We start from the raw sequence: 20,210 nt of genomic DNA on the forward strand, positions 1-20,210 counted from the left end.
AGGAAGTATCTAAGATATGTGGTAATGAAAGCATTAGGAGTGTGATGTCCCGTGCATCTGGACAACCAGGAGCATCAAGTCTGCTTATCACTTTTCTTCCCTCTTCAGGGCAGTAATGCAAACTGTTCAAATGTATGTGCTTCACAAATTACATCAATCATTTTATCCAGTGAGGATGAAATAAAGATTTTTAATCTCAGAGAGCTGCTCTGAAAACTCTTCAGCAGTTTACCAGATTTCTAGAGCAGAAGGTTTGGTTATTCAGTCTCTTGCAGTGGATCCGTGTGTTTTGGAGAAATCCTTTTCACTGGAATGGACTATTGCAAGAATGAGAAGTTGTTAGAGCTGCCAGTGCATCAGAGCTGGAAGGAACCCCAGAGCTGCTCAAAGACAGTGTTCCAAACAGATCTAAGTTGTTTTAAATCTCTTTGTAGAATGGGGTTCAACAGCCACATTTCTTCCCAGTTGTATGTGCATCAGAAGAGTAAGCTATAAGATTATAAATGTTCATGGGTGTGCAGTGTGTTTGTTTTGCCTACTGTCTCATTTTTCCACATAGGTTTGGGTGTTGTAACTTTGCTTTCAGAATTTAAATGAGAACAAGATGAGGTGTGTGTGTGTAAAACATAATGAATGCAGTATTTTCAAGAAAGGAAACAAGAAGAACAGAATGAACCGATAAAAAGAAAAAAATGTGGGGTTTTTTACATCTCTTAGTCATGCACAGCATAAGATGGTCCCAACAACGTCTTTTTACATTTTCTGCTGCTGTTCTGAGGCAGGCTGGACAAGCATGAAGTCCCACAGTGCAGGGCTTGCACTCCCAGCTGTTGTGGCTCTGAGGCAGTGCTGGCTGGGGTGGGGAGGAGGAGGAGGAAGGTGTCTCTTGGCACTCCAGCCCAGTGCTGAAGGTCCAGGATTAGAAAGCAGAGTGAGAGTGGGTGGTGGGAGCATGGGGAGTCTGGAGCAAGGTGTTGGGTGTTTCTCTAAAGTTGGGAACTGAAGTAATACTGGTGGTAAGACCAGCATTTGTCCATTAGCAAATTGAGTTGCGTAGTCTAGAAACCTCCCAACCATTTCCCACTTGTTGCTTAGTACAGGTACAGCCTTATAAATATTTTTCATGATTGGAAGCATTTATTTTAAAAATATTTTGAGTTTTGAAGTGATAAAGACTGATGCTTTAGAGATAAAACAAATGTGAGCTAATTAAATTTTCTTCAGGAGTTTGCTTTCAAATATTCTCCTGTTGCCTGCTGTGTTTCTGAATCTGGTTGGAGAAAGCCTTTTAGGAACTTAATCTGCTTGCTTTTATTTCATACTCACAGGCATGTAGGTTAACATACATTCATATTAAATTAATCTGAATTTTGTTCAGTGTTCTGAGGTCTTCATATTTTGTCTGTCTCTCACCACATGCATGGTTGCCATTCTAATTAATCATCAGACTGCTTCTTTTTAAAATTGGAATCTTATGAAAATTCTAATTTGCTTGCTTTTCATCTTTTGATGCATGCTGTAGAAACTTTAGCAGTTTTCCAGTTTGATTAAATTTTAAGAACTTTCTTAGCACTTTAATGTAGTTCTCTTTTTATGGCTGTTTCTAATTATAAACTCCTAAACAGCTTACAATATTAAATGTTTTGACTTAAGCTACTGTGTGATTTCATCAGCTTCCTTTAAGGTAAAAAGCCCCAGTTTTCCTCTTAAGTTCATTGACTTATTTGCAGATTTGGACCACAAAGAAGCTAATATAAGCATTTCCCTAGCTTAAATAAAGAAGAATAATGGATGTTAAATTCATCACCTTATAATGTGGATACCTTAATGACATCTTAATATTTTTTAAAATATGCTTCTTACTTATTCTTTGAGTGTGTCTTGGTTATTTAGAAAGTAGTTCTTCATATGTAATTTGTTTAAAATAGAGGAAAGTAATTAATTTTTAAGTTTTGTAATTAAATTGCATGGTGCTCTTGTTTGTCTTAATTGGGAGTGAGCAAAAAGTAGTTACTTCTCTGTTATTTCTAAGATGTGGAAGCTTTTAGTTCTTTTTCTCTATTGAAGGAACCTGCTCTTAAAATATCTCTGAAGGCAGTCTCTGCTATATAATTCTCCCCCTCATAATAATAAACTCTCAGAATTTGCTACCAATATGTGCTGCTGTCTCTATATAACATAAATCTGAATGTTATTTCCACATTTTGCAGAATGTGTGCAATAGGTGCATGCTTCAATTTGCAGGTTGCGTGAGTGCAGCTGAAGGCTTGGGTTACTTGCTGAGGGCCTCGTAAAGATTTTTCCCACACTTTCAGTGTTGGATAATAGATTCCACTGTAGGGCGAGGGCAGCTTAAAATCAGAATGGCAGCATGAAATTAGAATGGCTGTATCCACTGGTGGCTCACAACCCTTTCACAGGAGTGGTGGAATGTTTGCAGTGCTGGGCTGAGCTGCAGACAGTGTCAGTAGCCTTAGGTGCCTAAAGGAGTCTGAGGAAGGAGTGTCCCACCTGGGGTGTCCTGGTACAAAATGGGTTATGGACACTTTTCTTGATGATTCTGCTTTCCTCTTTCAGTCCAGTGGCTTGTCTCCTTCAAAGTCTGCACGTCCCAGTTGTGTTCTCTTTTCCCTGCAGTCTTGATTTCAAGCTACCAACTGCCATAGCTTGGAAGCCTAAGCAGGCCATGTCACATTGGCATACAGGAATTTCCTTAAACAAATCTTGTCACCCTGGAACGAGAACTGAAAATGTAGGAGCAGGTTAAAGTAGTTATTTTGGACTTGGATGACAGCTATTAAGATTTGGACAATCTAATTCCTGAACTGTGTGAGGCACTCTCCATTTTCAGCTGGATTTCTTTGCAGTACAAGGTCATGCTGTGCATGTTCATTGCTGTTGTGACTGATATGTGGTAGACAGATATTTTTACCTGAGCTTATTTTGGGAGTTTTGGCATTGGGGGTATTTTTTGAACATTTTGACCCAAATACATAGAAAATATTACCAATAAGTTAAATTTTAAGTGAGACAAAATTAAATACTATTGTTCAAATTAGCCTAGGTGTTTCATGCACTTACATACTGTGTACTTGGTAATGCTTTGTGCAACGTCAATATGTTTTCTACCTTAAAGTCAGGAAGAAATGACTTGCAGAAAGTTGACCTCTGCTTATGCACTCTCTTACAGCTTGAAATTAATTTTGCCTCTCTACAGTAATGCCATGCAAACTCACAGATCTCTCTCTTATTTTGTAGTTCGGGAATACGTGCTACTGCAATTCAGTTCTCCAGGCACTTTATTTTTGTCGACCATTTCGAGACAAAGTCTTAGCCTACAAGAGTCAGCCAAGAAAAAAGGAGAATCTCCTTACATGCTTAGCTGATCTCTTCCACAGTATAGCCACCCAGAAGAAAAAAGTTGGAGTAATACCTCCCAAGAAATTTATAACAAGATTACGGAAAGAAAATGGTAACCTTTTTTTTTCTTGTGTAACAATTACAGCAATTATGATTTGATTCTGAAGCTGACATAGTGTATGCCAGCTAAATGCCTGTGTATTTGTGCTCTGTAGAGTGCCTATATAGAAAGTGCTCTTGGTGCTGTAGTATAAACAAGAGGTGCCCCAGGATAAGCGTGTAACCCTGGAGCAGTTTTGACAGGGAATCCTTGTCTCTCTCTCTTCAAATAAAGCTTAAGTGCATTGTCATATTGTCACTATCTGCTTATGAAATTGTTTGCTAGTTTTGTTTCTCTGGGAGTTCAGTATTTGCAATCAAAATTCACTGTAAAACCTTTGTTCTTTGTTTTAAAGAAAATGTTTTTTAAATGGAGGAATCAGTTTCCCAAACTGAGTCTGTGGAAAGACTTGCCCATAAGAATCTAGATTAAAGCCCCCCACCTTTTTAAATCGACTTAGAATTTATATATATATATAACATGACCTACTTTTAAAACTACTAAGTAGTTTTGGCAAATTGTTTTTTACATGTCATCATTATCCTAAATTTCAAGAGATTTCTAGGGATTTTTCACATTTCTTGTTTCTTATCTGCAGGGCTAATTCATTAGAATGTTCTAGAAAATTATTTGATGTTAAAATATAAATGAAACCTTGTAATCTGCTACTCAATTTGGATACATTTTTATCAAAATACAACTTTTTTCCTTAAGGAGTAATTACTATATTTACATAAACTGTATGAGGTACAATACTTAATGCTGCTGCAATAGATGTGTTCATACTGTTGCAGTCTTTTCCAAGACCATGCATACAGACTGAAAAAGCATTTTAATGATGACTCTCCGTAGTAAAAACAAGAAATAAAATATTATGATGGCGTTCCTAGTTTGACATGGCTCTTCCAGCAAATGCACTCCATGAGCTGTAATGATATTGTTAAAAAAAAGCTCTTGGGTGCTGTACAATCACTTGCCTGTGCAAAGCAGAAAACTCATTCCCTTCTTTGGCATGTATCCTCGGGTAAGTGTGCTTGTGTTTGATACATTTACAGAAACAGTTCATTATAACAAATGCAGAGAATCATTCAGATGGAAAGCAGAAAGCAAACCACAGGAGCCATTAAGTTCATTATAGAAAGTGTTCTTTGTAATGTGTAATTATGTCATGCCACTAAAATTCTACGCAGAGCAAGGCAATTGGAAAACCTTCAGTAGAGAAGTCAGATGTAGAAGTTCAACCCTTGTATTTTTGGACCTCTTTTAATGATGATACTCTCACTTTTTGTACAAATAAATAGCTACATTCAGGCTGCAATTACATGCGTATCATATATGCTATTAAGTGCTCATTGTAAGGGTTTATAATTTTGAGCCTTAAAGAAGAGTTAAAGAGCCAGGTAGATGTGCAACACCAATCTAGAGTCTCTTCAGTCAATATCCAGCTATACCAGGGTGATAACTGAGGACACAGTCTTAATGTATTCCGGACTCCAAAGCTGCTGCTCCATCTTTATTTGCAATGTCTGAATACAGCATGGATATATTGTACATCTCTGAGCTGGAGAGGAGCTTTTCACAAGGGCCTGTAGTGACAGGACAAGGGGGAATGGCTTTAAACTGAGAGAGGCCAGGTTTAGATTAGAGATTAGGAAGAAATTATCAACTGTGATAGTGGTGAGGCGCTGGAGTGGGTTGCCCAGAGAATCTGTGGGTGCCCCATCCCTGGAAGTGTTCACAGCCAGGTTGGACAGGGCTTTGAGCAACGTGGTCTTGTTGGAAGGTGTCCTTGTCCAGAGCAGGGGAGTTGGAACTCAATGGTCTTTAAGATCCCTTCTAACCCAAGCAATTCTGTGTTTCTCTATTAATGACGTAAAGTTTAATTGCCTGGGAAGCAGCTGCTGGCTTGAAGTCAGCTGGAGGTGTACTGTTACATTTGCATAAAGTTCTTTTAATTGTAAAATGAGCAATCTGTAGCTTTCACTTTGCTGTAGTTAATGCTTATTACTGACTGGGCACAAAGCCCTGACCTGTGGTACTACATTGTGAAGAACCTCTGAAGTCTTTTACCTTAAGAGACTTGTAGCTCTTGCCCTGCCTTGATTTACTTGATTAAATAAAGATCTTGCAATTGGCTAGATTGAACTCACTTGTCTCAAAAATAGTGTAGTAGTTCATTAAATAAACTACATGGTTCCTACTCTTGCCTGACCTATTGCACTACTTAAGCTCTCCAAATGACCTAGATTAGCATCAGGGTTTCCCTACTTAGCTAATAACCTTAGACCTTTTTTTTCTGTTTGAAGTTTATTCCTGGGTGCCATCAGGTGAATGACTGTAAAGCTTCCCTGGAGTGCCTGTATGCATTTCGAAACTTGAACTTCACTGAGTATCTTTTTCATTCATCTATCCACTCCTGTACACTGAAGACCTGTCTCTTAGAACATTCTTGGACTGCCAGCAAACTGAAATAATTGCACATTAAAAGACTTGCATGATACAAGCTCGGGATATACAATGCTTTTTAAATAGGCAGGTAAATTTCCTCTTAGCAATTCCTGGTCAGAGAGAAAAGAAGTGACTATTACTGAATCTGTGTTATCCAAGACATTGACCTAAGCTTGGCAGAGACGGCATAGCCCCTGTAGGAGAACCAGTGGCATCTGGAGGCTGGGCAGAGTGACCTGTACCAGTTCTGGCAGCACCCCACATACACCTGTGTTGAATTGTGCCCTGGTTTTCTTGCATTATGGTTCAGTTTTCAAATCATTCCAATCAGATGAGTGATTTCTCTCAGTGCAAGCTGACTTGCTGTCCTCTCTTCCCACCCCCTATTTTTTTGGCTTAGTTTATCAAGTAGGCATTTCGGGTTGGTGTTGTATTGCTGTGAATGATTCAAGATGTGAAATCAAGGACTGGTTTTGAAATCTGACTCTGTTAAAAAACTTTCTGTAGCACAGCACTAACTGATCAGTTAGTAAGCCTTGTGTTTTATCTCGCAGAACTGTTTGATAACTACATGCAGCAGGATGCACACGAGTTCCTGAACTACCTTTTGAACACCATTGCGGACATCTTGCAAGAGGAGAGGAAGCAGGAGAAGCAGAACGGGCGCCTGCCCAATGGCAACGTGGACAGTGAGAGCAACAGCCCCCCAGACCCCACCTGGGTGCACGAGATCTTCCAGGGAACATTAACTAACGAAACCAGGTGTCTTACCTGTGAAACTGTAAGTTCTCATGTGCTTTGTAAACACCAACACTGCCACGTTCAGAGCTTCGTGCTTCACAGTTCATTTCTCCCAGAAGAACAAGATATTTGTTTAATTCTTCAGTGATCTTTATAGTTGTGTGTATATTTGCAGTTTTTCTTTGTTAGTAAGAATATTCCAGCAGCCGATGCATGAATTGTAGGAAGAGACATTTGATCAATGTTAGGAAAATGCCCAATTGTTTTTTTTGTCAGTGTGATCATAATCACCTTCAAAATTTAGATCAGAAAATTCTAAAGTGGTGTATTCTTAAACAAAATAAACTCTGATTTATGGGTGTGAGGTTCTTCTCAAATTTAGTGTCTAAATAGCTTAGTGTTGTGCTTACTGATACATCTCATAATTAAATATTGTGAATCAGTTTCCATGGATTGCTAGTTTTTAAATTTAAAGCCGTTGAAATCAAGATACTAATGGTTGGCTTTTGGCACTTTGGTAGTAGACTGGTATTCTCAAAAAACATACCTTCATGTTCATGAAAAGTAATCCTTCCCTAAATGTCTGTCCACAGGAATTCTTCTAATACTACATCCTGAGAAATAAAATTTCTCTGAGTATGCTATACTAAAATATTTGTGAGAAGTTCCATGATAAGAGAAAGAATGTATTTCATAAAAACTTAAAATTGGATTTTACCAGCTTGAGAAAGACTCAAAGCAGCACAATTTGAAAATTACAGTAATTCTGTCATGATCTATTCCTTAGAGATTGTAAAAAGCTAAATGGCTGTGGTTTTTGTATAACTTCATGCCAATTTTCTTTAACTTAATTAGGTAATGCAGATATGTCAGCATGACGTTGGAAGGCAGGAATCAAATCTGTATATTTCTCATGTAATTTTCTCAGTCTTCTAGAAATACCCATCTCTTTTATTTCAAAGAACAGAGCTTCATAATGTCATGTATAATGTAACTGCAGACTATGAGTAATTTAGGTGCTCATTCTACGCTACCATATTTTTTCTAGCAGATTTCCCCTCCCTAATAAGTATTTCTTGGCAACTATCAATTGTTTCTCTTCTAGTTCTTGAGCTGTTCTTTTTTTTTCCCCTTGAAACATGAGTGTAGTCTTTTGACACAACTGGCATCATTATCTTTCCTCCCTGTGGCATTATGAATTACTGCTGTCAGGATTTTGATCTAGGTACCATCCTTAAAGCAATTTTAAAACACTGATATGCTCTTTGCTAACATATTTTATTAGTTATCAGGTCTGTCACAATTTGGAGAATTTTACTAACACTGCTTGGTTTTTTTTTGTGTTAGCTGTAGCTAATAGAAATATTCAGCTACTGCTGAACAAGATAATAATCAAAGTAATCTGGAAACTATTTTATCAGGTTCTGTATTTTTAGTATGTCAGCTTGTGTCTAAAACACAGTGACCTGGAAATGAGCATGTAGAAACACATTTGGATACAATAAATGGGCAATATTACTGTGAATAGTGTCTTATTTTTAAAAATACTGAGTATATATGATTGTTTTGATGCTTATTAGGAGCTGTTGGCATTTAGATTCTTTGTGTCTTTAGAAATATAAGCTAAAATGTTAGGAATACTTGGAAATAGCTCATGTACAAGATTACAAGCAATAGTGGATGAATTACTGCTTCTTAATGACAAGACAATAGCCCCAGTATATTTTTAATTTAAATTGGAAAATTATTGCATATTTAAATATAAAGCATAACATATATCTTTGCTGAAAGTGACAGTCATTATCTTGTAATGACAAAGCTCCTCAGTGTTCCTAAAATGAGCAAAACTTTATTCTGATTTTGGTTGTCCTGGTTATGGAAAAGAGCATCCTTCCAGATGCACTGTTTCATTAGCCCATATTAAAGATAAAAACTGAACTATCTAAAGATGCATCCTCAGTTTAAGTATGGACAGTGGAGTGTAAGGAACGTAGATATAATTCTTCAATAAAGATTTGTGTTGTGAAGCAAGCCAATTTATTAAATGAATATGTTACAAAGGGATTGTAAGTTGTCTTTGTATGTTTTTAATGTGGTTTCTCTTTATAATGCTTTCACCCTTCCTTGATAGAGGCAGAATGATGAAGTGAATGTAAATTTTTATGGCTAATTTATAGAAACTGTCTAGAAGTTAATTGGTTTTATGGATTTCTCTCATAGTTTAAGGAAGGATAAGAGTAAACCAGAAAGTATTATAATTGGCTTCATCAAGATTAAATTTTGAACAGCTAAATGTGGCCAGTACTTCTACAGAGAAATATAGGAAATTGTCAAAACCACCGTATCAGTCTCCAGGTGATGGTCTTGCTCTTGGGTTCAAATGACTCTACAAGGCATAAAATCCTTTGGCTCAGTTCTGCTTTGGACTGAGAGAAGGCAATAAGGAAAATCCCAGTGTTCTCTCTCATATGAGTACTACAGAGCCTTTAGCTGTGCTCAATTTTCATTTCTCTCTCTTTTTTTTTTTTGTTTTTAACCAAGATAAATCACACACTTTGTTTCAGCTTCTTTTAAAACTACATTCTGTTTTAGCACACATGGCACTCTAGAGCTGCAAGAGCTCTTTTGCCAGTGAGCAGATTCACATTGCCAGTGGAATTCCCAAGTGTAAGAAATAATGGATTTTGTGAGTGTCAGCCATCTGAGCTTTGTGTTCTGTGCAGCTTTGGTCATCAGAGCACAGCTGAGCTGTGTGGGTGCAGATGATGTCCGTGACGTGGGAACAGCACACCATCCTCTTCAGCCAGAGCTCTGGAACATCCAAAGTCCTCACTATTACTCAGATGTTCCTCTTAGGAGCACTCAGACAGCTTTTTAAACACATCAGGGCTCGATCCTGCAAGTGCTGAGGTTTTCTCATTGTGCCTGTAATCTTTTTCATTCTATAGATGATTGAAATATATAGCACTGCTGATTGTAGTCTGAGAAGCTTAGTGATGTTTATTTGAAATAGAACCTTTACAAAAAGTGAGGGGGGAGACTTGTAAGACTCCAGAGTGGCTTTAATTTTTTTTTTTTAATTAAAACTGTATAAGTTCATGTTAGAAAAATCTATTCAAATACTATATTCAAATACTATATTCAAATACTACACTAAGGCTCAAGGAATCTTAAAAATTAAGAATAGCAATTTATAAATCACCAACATAAATGGAAAAAAAAATCCACTTTATTCTTGCAATATAGCCTTCAATGATTCCTCATGGTCCTCAGTGCCCAGTGGGCTGTCTAACCTGAGTGAGGTATTTTAAGGCCATATTATCACAGAGAATGGAAATTGTCCTTTTGCAAACTTCTGTTTTCAGTACCAATCTCTTTTTAACCAAGTAGAATACATCCCTTCCCTCCTCTCCATTGCCCTTACAGCTTTTGTGTGGGATAAAGCTGCCTGTGAAATCTGTATTGTTTCACATAATTTTCCTTGATTAGACCAAAAGCAGAAGAATTATCTAATTGCATGTCTGAATAACACTGATCACATGACTCCCTAATTCCAGCTGTCCTAGCTGAAGGCTGCAGCAGCAGAGTGTTTTCTAGAACTGATTTTTTTTTTCTGAGCCATTCTTAATCCCCTGTTACAGTGATCTCCACCAGAGTTCCTAGTGTTATAAACGCAGGTCTGATAATTCCAAGAGTGATTTGCAAGGGGATATTTTGAAGAATTGACCACACAACTAAACCATAATACATCCCTGAATGTGCAGCACACTGAAGATGCAGGTAGCTTTTTTTTCCCACTCTGAACATTTTGGAAGTTTTCCATATGTGTTCTGTGATCTCTCTAAAAGTATAAAGATTATACTTGAGCATCTGAATGTTGCAGTTGAAATTATGTGTACTGACTTAGTGGTGTTTTTTGACATGCACACTTAACTCTTGGAAAGACTAGGGTCAGAACAGTGGGAGCCCAGTCTTCTCACAGGTATTAACAGAACCTTTCAACTTAATTTCCTGGGTGTTTGTGTTTGCCCTGTGTTTTTAATGCTCAAATACGGTTGTCTTGACCATCTGCCTTTTTCTTTTTTTCTCCATGTACGCTGCCCTTAGGAGCTGTGTGTTTCTCATCTCTTGATTATCAGAGAACAAATTTCCACTTATTTTTTTTTCCATTCTGAGTTGAAAAGAGAACATAAATCTCATGTTTAAAAGAATCAGCTTACATTATTTCCCTGTAGCCATTTCACTTTTCCTGCATTCACTCAAGAAACTGCAGCCAGGTATCTTTTCTAAAAGCATTTACTTCTGTATCTAGGCAGAGACCATTGTCATGAGTGACATTGAGAATATTTAGATACAGAGAGGACACACTAGCAGGCAAAAGTGAAGGTTGCGCATAACTGGTTTTTAAAACTTCAGTAGCATAGTTGGTTTTCAGGGCAGCTGTGGATTTTTTCATCATTTGTCAGGGTGTGTGGTGGAACTTATTTTCTGCTTCTAGAATGTTCTGTTTTACTTCCTTGTTATTCTTACTTTTTTTTTTTTTTGAGAATTGGCTGCTATTGGAGCTTGGTCTGCCTCTGTCAGACCAAGCTCCAAGCTCTCATTTGCCAAATTTAGTGTCTGCTGCTCCTTTAATAGTATGAGTCTAGCCTGGAAGAGGCTTCAGAATATTCATGCTGTTTATTGGGTACAGTGTGACATGGACATACATAACTTTCAGTTCAAGGGAGTCAGAGAGGAACAGAAGTGAGAGCACTAAGCAGAATAATCACAGTGATTCTGTTCTTCTGAAAAATCTGAGGTGTAGAAGAAACTTATATATCAGCATTAATATCATTGATCTGAAATCACAGCATAATGACAACTGGCATTATATACACCCAGAGACTCAAACACACTTCACCCTTCCTGAAAAAAAAGAGAAAATACAGCAAATCTCTGAAATAGAAAGGCCACTTGTAAAATTTTTTAAAAGGATATTATAGGGTAAAAGATGCATTCTGTCAATAGAAAGTGGTACTGAAAAACAGAGGTAAATTAGTATTATTTGTCTTAACTATGTTCTATTGGGTCTTCTTTTCATGCAGGTAAGCAGCAAGGATGAAGACTTCCTAGACCTTTCAGTTGATGTGGAGCAGAATACTTCAATCACTCACTGTTTAAGGTAGGCACAAAAATCCAGATGTTTGTGATTTGCCCTTACCTGTTACCCAGAAAGCAGGAAATAAGCTGCCTGTTCTACCTTATGTAGATTGAAGTGTATTGTTATGCTGCTATTGTGCATTTATATGGATATGTCATATAAAAAATGAGCATTTACAGCTTTGTTTTTTACTCAGGGGTTTCAGCAACACAGAAACTCTGTGCAGTGAATACAAGTATTACTGTGAAGAGTGTCGCAGTAAGCAAGAAGCACATAAAAGGTACAGCACAGCTGGGGAAGGAGACAAATAACCCATGCATTCAATGAAAATACTCTGGTACTGCTTTTGTGTGTATGTGTAAAGGAGAGAACACCCTTTTCCACTTAATTTTTCTACTCTTCTTCCACTTAAAAGTAACTTGCCTGCATTCCTCTTGCTAGAATTCAATGTGTCTCTTTCCATGAGTAGTAAGAATCCATGTAAAGCGTTTTGGGACTCTTTTGATCATTATTTATTTTACAAGTGAGAAAATTAATAGTCTTAAGACCAAGAAAAAGTTAAAAAGCCAAGTCAAAACAAGCTCTTGAGGACTAATAAAAAATAATTGGCAATGATGAAGTCATTGATTGCATGTGACTTCTTAAACTTAATTTTGTTTTGAAAATGACATAATTTTTCCAGTTGCTGAAAGATTCAGTTTGATAGCACTTTTTGTAACTATTGTTGTTGACTGAGTTTCTGATTTCTTGAGAGTGTTTGATTAGCTGTGCTAAACTGCTTGACAGAGCTCCTGAAAATCATCAGAAGCTCTGTGGAAGCCTGAAAACCATGATGTTTGCTTAAAACCAATTCTTGTCTGCCTAATAATTCTAGTCTTGTTTACACCTTTGAAAAACCTGTCAATTTGTGTACTGTGTGGTTATTTATTATCTGAGAAAGTATTTGGCTTAAGGAGTGGGAGCTCTGACATGCTCTACTGGTTATACCACTGCTGCTGGTTATTTGGTTTACCATGGATTGCACACACAGCCTTTGCATATCTCATCTGCCAAGTCTGCCTTCACATGTTGCCTAAGCTTACTAATTGGTGTCTGGTAGAGGTTGTGAATCCAGGCCTGGCCTGTTTTCTGTTGCCTGAGCTCTTTTTCTGTGTGGGAGGTAATGTGAGCCATGACCAATATAAATTGGGTTGACATAAACCTGTACTGTAGGCACTTCCATGGCAAAACACAGCTTTGATTGCTTATGTTTTGGGTTTCACATGGGGTGTAGGTTCAGTTTCACTGCAGTCATACCTTCCATCTCTATAAAACAGTTTATATCTGTGATGGGGACTACTCAGGTAGCAAAGATGGTACCAAAATTCTTCACCATTGAAAGAGCTCCAATTACCAAACACAGTTACATTATAAGGAGAGGACTTAGTTTTGAAAAGAGAGCAGAAATTGTAGCCATAATATAATGAAAATGTAACTCACCCTAAAAAACCATTGCTTCTGCCATCTTTCTGCCCTGCTCCAACTGTTTTCATTTTCTGGTTCCCTTGTGGGCAGGTGAGTTATCAAGGAGTATGTCCACAGTCCCCTATCTTTTGAAAACCGGTTGTCTTTTACAAATTTCCTGTCTTTCTGAAAGTGTGGCCTTAATAGACAAGTCTGAAACCTGGGCTGTACTGCAGAGACTTTTGAGCTGCCTTTTGGGGCTGAAAGTTTGAAAAGCCTGCTGACTTTTGTGCTGGTCTGAGGCACGTGGCTGTGCCAAGAAGCAGAGAGCTCTGGTTTGGTTGCTCTGTTAGCATGGGCAGATTCATTGCCCAAAGATTTGGAAGTCAGTGTTTGCTGCCAGGCCAGCTATGGTTGGCTGAGGAGGATTTGTAGGCACTGATGTGAGATGTCAATACCTCGTGCTAGGGAAAGGGGCTACTGAATCCTCAGTAGAACTAGGTCATTTTCTGGCTTTGACTGCCATAAAACACTGCTGCAACATTTGTACCAAATTTTTGTGCCAGAGCTCAGCCTTATCTTGTTTGGATAGCAGGAGGTAGATGCATAACAGTGGGCTATTTGTGTCCCTTGGAAATTTTAAATGAATGGCTTGGAAATGAATGGCTAGGAAAGCTTAGGAGTAATACTTATGTGACAAAGTGGTGTAACAAAGCTTATTTTAAAGAGCTTGTTTGACTTGGCTGGTTTCCTGGGAAATTCAGCTGGAACAGGACCTCTGAAATAGCTCTGTTGCAATACCTGCACTGTACATCAAGTGGGATCTAGGTTTTGATTTTGGAACTCGGGAAAGCTATGGGTAGATAAACTTAAAAATTGAATTCTGTGCTGTGTGATCTTTATGTCTAAATTATTATGTGAGCTCATCACAGCTGTTTTTATGTACTATATCTTACTGTTTTAAATATATTTTCAGTTCTCTCTCTCTCTCTTTCAGTTAAAAATCTTCCTTTAGTTTAACAACACAATATACTTTTAAACAGCTGATTGCTTTGGTTTCTTTTAATGCTTGCAAAGGTTTATAAAGACTTCAGTAAAACAAGTTTCTTGTTTGTTGCTACTGACTGAATGTTTAGGATGGATATTGGAAACACTGGGTTTTTTGGGTTTGTTCTTTTTTTCAGGATGAAAGTAAAAAAGCTGCCTATGATTCTAGCTCTCCATTTGAAGAGATTTAAGTACATGGATCAGCTGCATCGATACACAAAACTCTCTTATAGAGTAGTTTTCCCTTTAGAGCTTCGTTTATTTAACACCTCAGGAGATGCCACCAATCCTGACAGAATGTATGACCTTGTTGCTGTGGTAGTTCATTGTGGAAGGTAATTACTCTGCTTTAAGCAAGGGATTTTTTTATAAGCATAACTGTGCTTAAACGAACAACACAAAGCCCCCAGTGTCATATAAATCAATAGCAAATGAAGACCTCTTAAAAAGAAATTTATTTAGGAAAAAAATTGTTGTGAGAAGCTACCAGTCCTGACAGAAATTATGGCCTTGATGCTTTGAGAGATCATTGTGAAACATGGTAACATGGTAACTGTATTTCACATAAGAGATCTTTATATGAACTTAACTGTGTTTAAAAAAAAACCACAAAACACACATTATCATATGATAATATTTAAAAACAGTTTTTAAGGAAAAAAGCTTTCTTAGGAAGGGAAGCATTATAGAAAGATTAATTTATAAAGCATTTCCTTTAGGGTGTGGTTTTTTCCTTAAGGCTTGAGCAACATTTTCTGAAATATATCCATATGTTATGAGTTTGTTGATTACTTTGTTTCATTGCTTTCAAAACAGGGCTGTTAGATTTGTATTTGATTTTGCTATATTCAAGAATGTTCTTGTGGCTTCAAGGCTTAAAACCAGCTTGTTCTACAAACTGCTTATTGAGTGGATAAAAGCACCAAATTGAAAACTTGAAAATTACGATTTGACAACTAGAATCACAGAATAATTTATGTTGTAAGGTCAAATACTAAAACTCAAAGCAGGGTAACTTTGACATTAGATTAGGTTGAACTGGTCACAGTTTCATAACTAGGAATCCTAATTTCACTTTCTCTTTGGGCAATTGACTCCACTTATTCAGTCTTCTCACAATGACTAGAGAGGAAAGTTAAGATAAATAGATCTCAAATTGGACAATTTTGGAAAATATGCCTTTGTGCCGTGGTTTTCTGGGACACTCTTTCTCTGGATTATAAGAGAAATTATTTCTGGCTGTTCTGACCATTTCTGCCTTCTTGGGAACTTTTCTGTTCTCAGAGCCATGGGCAGGAAGGAGATGCCCATGCTGTTTTCATGGTGTTGCTCTGATGCGCAGACATCTCCCTCGGGATGGCACCTTCCCTCCCTGACCTGGGCACAAAAGCCACGGGAGTGCTGCTGGCCAGTTATGGCAGTTCCAGAACTGCTTTAACTCGGTTGTGCACTTTCAGTTGTAAGGTTCAGCTGTTTCAGAAACTGTGCTGTTTCCTTACTTGAAACCAGATGAGAAATAAGGCGCTCCTAAAGTTCTGATGGGTTGTTTTTTCTGGCATAGTCGTGGAGAAATTTCTTGTCTGCCATAACTGAAGAGGCTGAACATTGTAACAGTTTTAACTGGGAGCCTTTCTCGTTGCTGAGCTTCTTGAGACTCCTAAACTGCCCATTTAATTCAGTTTCTGTTTACAGTGGACCAGATAAAGAGACTGGAGATGAGCAGCAGCTCTACAGGCTTTTTTCTTTCTGGAGATCAGAAATAGTTTGGGATCTGTTCTGTCTCTATGAAATATCAGAATGCTTTATTGATTTCGCTTCTCTGTCTCTGTTTAAGATTTCATTTATATTGTCTGTGCCTGTGCTGCTCATTCCTTATTTGAAATTGTAATCCTTTATTTAGCATAATAAGTAAGACTGTATTGTGAGGATGATGTAAGTAGAGAGAAAAAAAAAAAAGACAAGACACATCCAAACAGAAATTGTAGTGGTAGCCATTTTAATTGCTGTTAAGTATTGCTTTTCTACAAGAAAAATAATTAAAGGGAATGCATCTCTACATATATATGGGTGTTATGGTTTATGTTCTTTCCTAATTTTATTTTACAGTGGCCCTAACAGAGGACATTACATTGCAATAGTGAAGAGTCATGATTTTTGGTTGCTTTTTGATGATGATATTGTTGAGGTAAGCCCAACCAGAGCACATGCACCCCCGTTGTGGATCTGGTTATTTAAAGTAGAATGACTGGTGTGCTGATGAAAAGAGGCTTCAACCCCAGTCTAAATGAGCAATAATTGTGTGTGCAGAGCTGTGCCTTACAATTTGACTGTACAATGCTTTGAATTCTATTTAGGTTTTTAAAAAGAAACTCTTTTGTTTATGGCCACTGTCTTTCACCATTGTTTAATAAACTGTTCTGTGGCAAGAAGACAAATAAAGATATAGATAAATTGGGTTTTAGCTTACAATATATAGGAACTTAATGCAATACTTACAACAACACTTAAAAATCTGTATGTAAAACATACATAGCTGCTACCCTCTGTGCAATTGATGGCTGAGGGGAAGCTGAGACATAACAAGTTTAAGAATGATTTGGATTTTACTGTTTAATGTAATTATGTGAAAGTTAATTTGGTTTGACAATAACTTTTAGAGTGGAACCTTATTTTATGTGTATATTATGCAAGACATTCCTACTTCAATTTCTTGTGTTTTTACATCCAGAAAATTGATGCACAAGCTATTGAAGAATTCTACGGGTTGACATCAGACATCTCAAAGAACTCTGAGTCTGGTTACATCCTCTTCTATCAGTCCCGGGACTGAGGGGGAGCTGTGTTGAAGAGAGATTCTTGTGTCTCACATCTCTTCTGTCCTGGAGTGGAGCGAGCACTGAAGAGAAGGAAAGCAGGGAGCTCTAGGGGCAATAGCACAGTTTGCACACAACTAAGAAAAGAGTTTGGGGTTCTTAAAATGTTTATATCATTTTCATTTTATTTGCTCAGGTATTATGCTGACTACACATCTCCACTGCATCCCATAAAAGCAAAAAGAGAGATACCAGCCACTCTTGCAGGAGCTTTCCTTTGGGGAATGCCATCTCTGTGGTCCTAGTTCAAAGCCCATTGAAGCCTTCCATGGACTTCAGTGACCTTTGAATCAGGTTTGGTGCAGTTAGGAGCGTTAGAAATCTGTATTTTATACAGACTTTGTGTACAAAAGGTAAAGGATTCCCTGTGAAGTTAGTTTCCTGTGCTTAGGTTTGAAAGAATGAGGTTTGGAAGGTTAACATGTAAGCAAGAAGTTATGTCTGGGCCCAACTCAATTGCCTTCTTGATGGAAGTGGTTTAACTGAGGGTGTAAAGTGGTGTCAGGGAGGCAAGGATGCTTTGCTTCTCTGGAGAAGCTTACATTATTTATAACGTGCAATCGGGAACAATCAGTCAAGGTTATGGCTTTTCATCTCCGTATGGGGAAAGATTTGGTTTGTAATAGTTTATTTTTTATTTATAAATTATTGTAACTTAGGATCTTGTGTATTGTCCTTTATTCTAACAAGTATTGGAAATTTTATATATTCATTTAAATTTAAACTAATTATGTTTAAATATTAAAGGAGAGACAATAAAAATTACAAAAGCGACGCCTACAATATCTGAAAAAATTTTTAACACAGAAGAGAGATTTCCTTCTGGAGGAACTGGTATCTAACTCAGGTACTTTATTTAATTAAATCAAAATAGACTCTTCCCACTAATGGGTGAAAAAAGTGATGTAGAAGACTTAAATCATAAGAAAACGTTGGTGCAGTGGTGGTATACCAGTCTTTGTAGTTCTTTGATGATTTGTTAATGGTTCATACTCCAGGCAAATTAGAATGATTTGGATTGAAGTAAATAATTTTAAGAATATTATTTCCTCTCCTAAAAGCAGATCAACTTCTATTAAACATGAAATTAAGTCTGAGTAATAAGAAGAAATAGGTTTGGAATTTCATGAGACTGAAGGTACCACATTCCTGTGAAAGTAATAATATTTAAGTCCTGTATAGTGGAAATTTTTGAAACTAAGCAGTTTACCTTGCTTTAGACTTATGAAACAGCATTAAGAATTAAATCTTGGCAAAACACCTGATCTATAAGAAATGTGAACTATTTGACATTCTTCACTTAGGAGTACATTGTCTGACAGTAGCTGAATGTAATTTCTGGAAGGTCATTGGATGTGCATTCCAGATTATGGCAATCAGGTCTTGGATGTCCTTGTCACTCCCTTGTCAGCTAGTGATTTTTACATTACTGTAATTTTCTAAGGTTATTTTATTGATACTGTTACAACTTTAAAAAAGAATGTCTCCTGTCTGCTGCTATGACTGACTATTTACTTACCTGTATCTTTTAGCTCAGGAAATGACTTCACCTATTCACTCAGTTGAACAAATCTTTAACAGGGTCACTAAATAAATTGGGCTATTTAGCAACTGTCATACTATAACAAATCGCTTTTGTAAGATGCAGAGTTTCTAATGCCTTGGTTTGGCTAGAATTCTTTTATAGAAGATTATGTATCATGATTAAACTACCAGCATTGTAAAGTAAAGGCTAAATATTGTGGGAGGTGCAGAAAAATATGATTGGATTTTTCTGAAAGGATTCAAATAATGTTACCATCTATTTTTGGCTTTCAATAGAAAAAGGGTTTAAGGGGTAAATCAGTTGAATAATGGTGCATGTTTGAAGGATGAAGTCCTTTGCATACTAAAGGTACAGTATTGCAAAAGAACTGTCATATTACCTTTTGCTAATTTGTTTGGTCTTTTTTTTCCTTTTTTTCTTATTTTTCTTTTTTTTGTTTTGTTTTTTTCTTTTGTTTTAATGTAGTTGAAAGCTGAGGCTAGTTGATAAATGTTTTATACTTTAACAAAATTCAAAACATTTTTGTTGTTTCACTGGTTTTACTCCTGCTATGTATTTTTATAAGACACTGACTTTTATTTTGTATAGGGGTTTTGAGATAGTATTCCAAATTATATATTTCGTTTTTCTTTTAGCGCAGCTGAAATAATTGTAAGTTCTTAATTAAACTGATGTCAGAAACTGCAACTTAGAATTAAAAGAGACAGAAATATGAAGTATAACTGATTGGTATGTAAAACATTATAGGATTTTTTTCTTGACTGTAATACAGTGAGGAGTGTGGGAAAGTTGTCAGTTGTTATAAATGGTGGAATTTATTTGCTGTGTAACTATGTAAATGTCAGTTGGGATTGCAGTCCCTTATTTTGTATATTGGAGCAAAAAACTTCTATTAAATAAAGTTATGTTCTCTATAGATACATTCTGTATCCTTTGTGGAGCCCAGATGGTCAGTCACCTGCCTTTTGTACTTTATAATGTTTTCTAAAAAAACCCCAAACAACTATGTGGAGCTTGTTGTATGAGGCCAACTGCCCTGAGCCCTGGGCAGAGAGGTGTGTTTAAATACACTGCATTAAGTACCTTACTCAGTGTGTTGTGAGGGAAATCATAGGGTGGCAGCTGTGTTTGCGGTGGTGTGCTTCTCTAGGAGTAGTTTTTGGTAAGTCCCTAGTCTCTGAGGTAGAAGAGAAGGGAGTTGTAAATACTGTTCTTCCTTGGACTTCTTCTCCCTTAAAAACAAATTTGTGCCTTCCCACAAAATATGTGTCCGAGTTACCCAAGGGATTTCTTGGATCGCCACCTTGTGGGAGGGAAAACAGGAGGAGAGAAAAATGGGAGAATTTACAGCATTAACATGTGAGAGACTGACAAAGAACAGGAGTCCAGCTCACAAATACAAGCTGCAGCTGGTTACAGTATCCCTGGATCATCTGGGATCTTTCTTCACTTGGAGTCCACTCTTCTTCTGTAATGCAAGTAAATAAATGTGAGGCTTCACAAACAGCT

The 20,210-nt window shown here is 37.1% G+C and overlaps 1 protein-coding gene across 1 annotated transcript in view; it reads left to right on the plus strand.

The window, feature by feature from the left end:
• Positions 1–19,621, plus strand: part of USP12 (ubiquitin specific peptidase 12) — a 21,962-nt gene extending 2,341 nt beyond the window's left edge. The window contains exons 2-7 of the mRNA XM_031066090.1: positions 6,463–6,689; positions 11,737–11,813; positions 11,989–12,072; positions 14,420–14,617; positions 16,389–16,467; positions 17,011–19,621. Of these exons, the coding sequence (XP_030921950.1) occupies positions 6,480–6,689; positions 11,737–11,813; positions 11,989–12,072; positions 14,420–14,617; positions 16,389–16,467; positions 17,011–17,112 (750 nt within the window). The 5' untranslated portion in view covers positions 6,463–6,479 and the 3' untranslated portion in view covers positions 17,113–19,621. The remainder of the gene's footprint in view (positions 1–6,462; positions 6,690–11,736; positions 11,814–11,988; positions 12,073–14,419; positions 14,618–16,388; positions 16,468–17,010) is intronic.
• The last annotated feature ends 589 nt before the right edge of the window (positions 19,622–20,210 follow it).

Source organism: Geospiza fortis, unplaced genomic scaffold (genome assembly GCF_000277835.1).
Source record: "Geospiza fortis unplaced genomic scaffold, GeoFor_1.0 scaffold16, whole genome shotgun sequence".
In the NCBI taxonomy this organism is placed as follows: Eukaryota; Metazoa; Chordata; class Aves; order Passeriformes; family Thraupidae; genus Geospiza; species Geospiza fortis.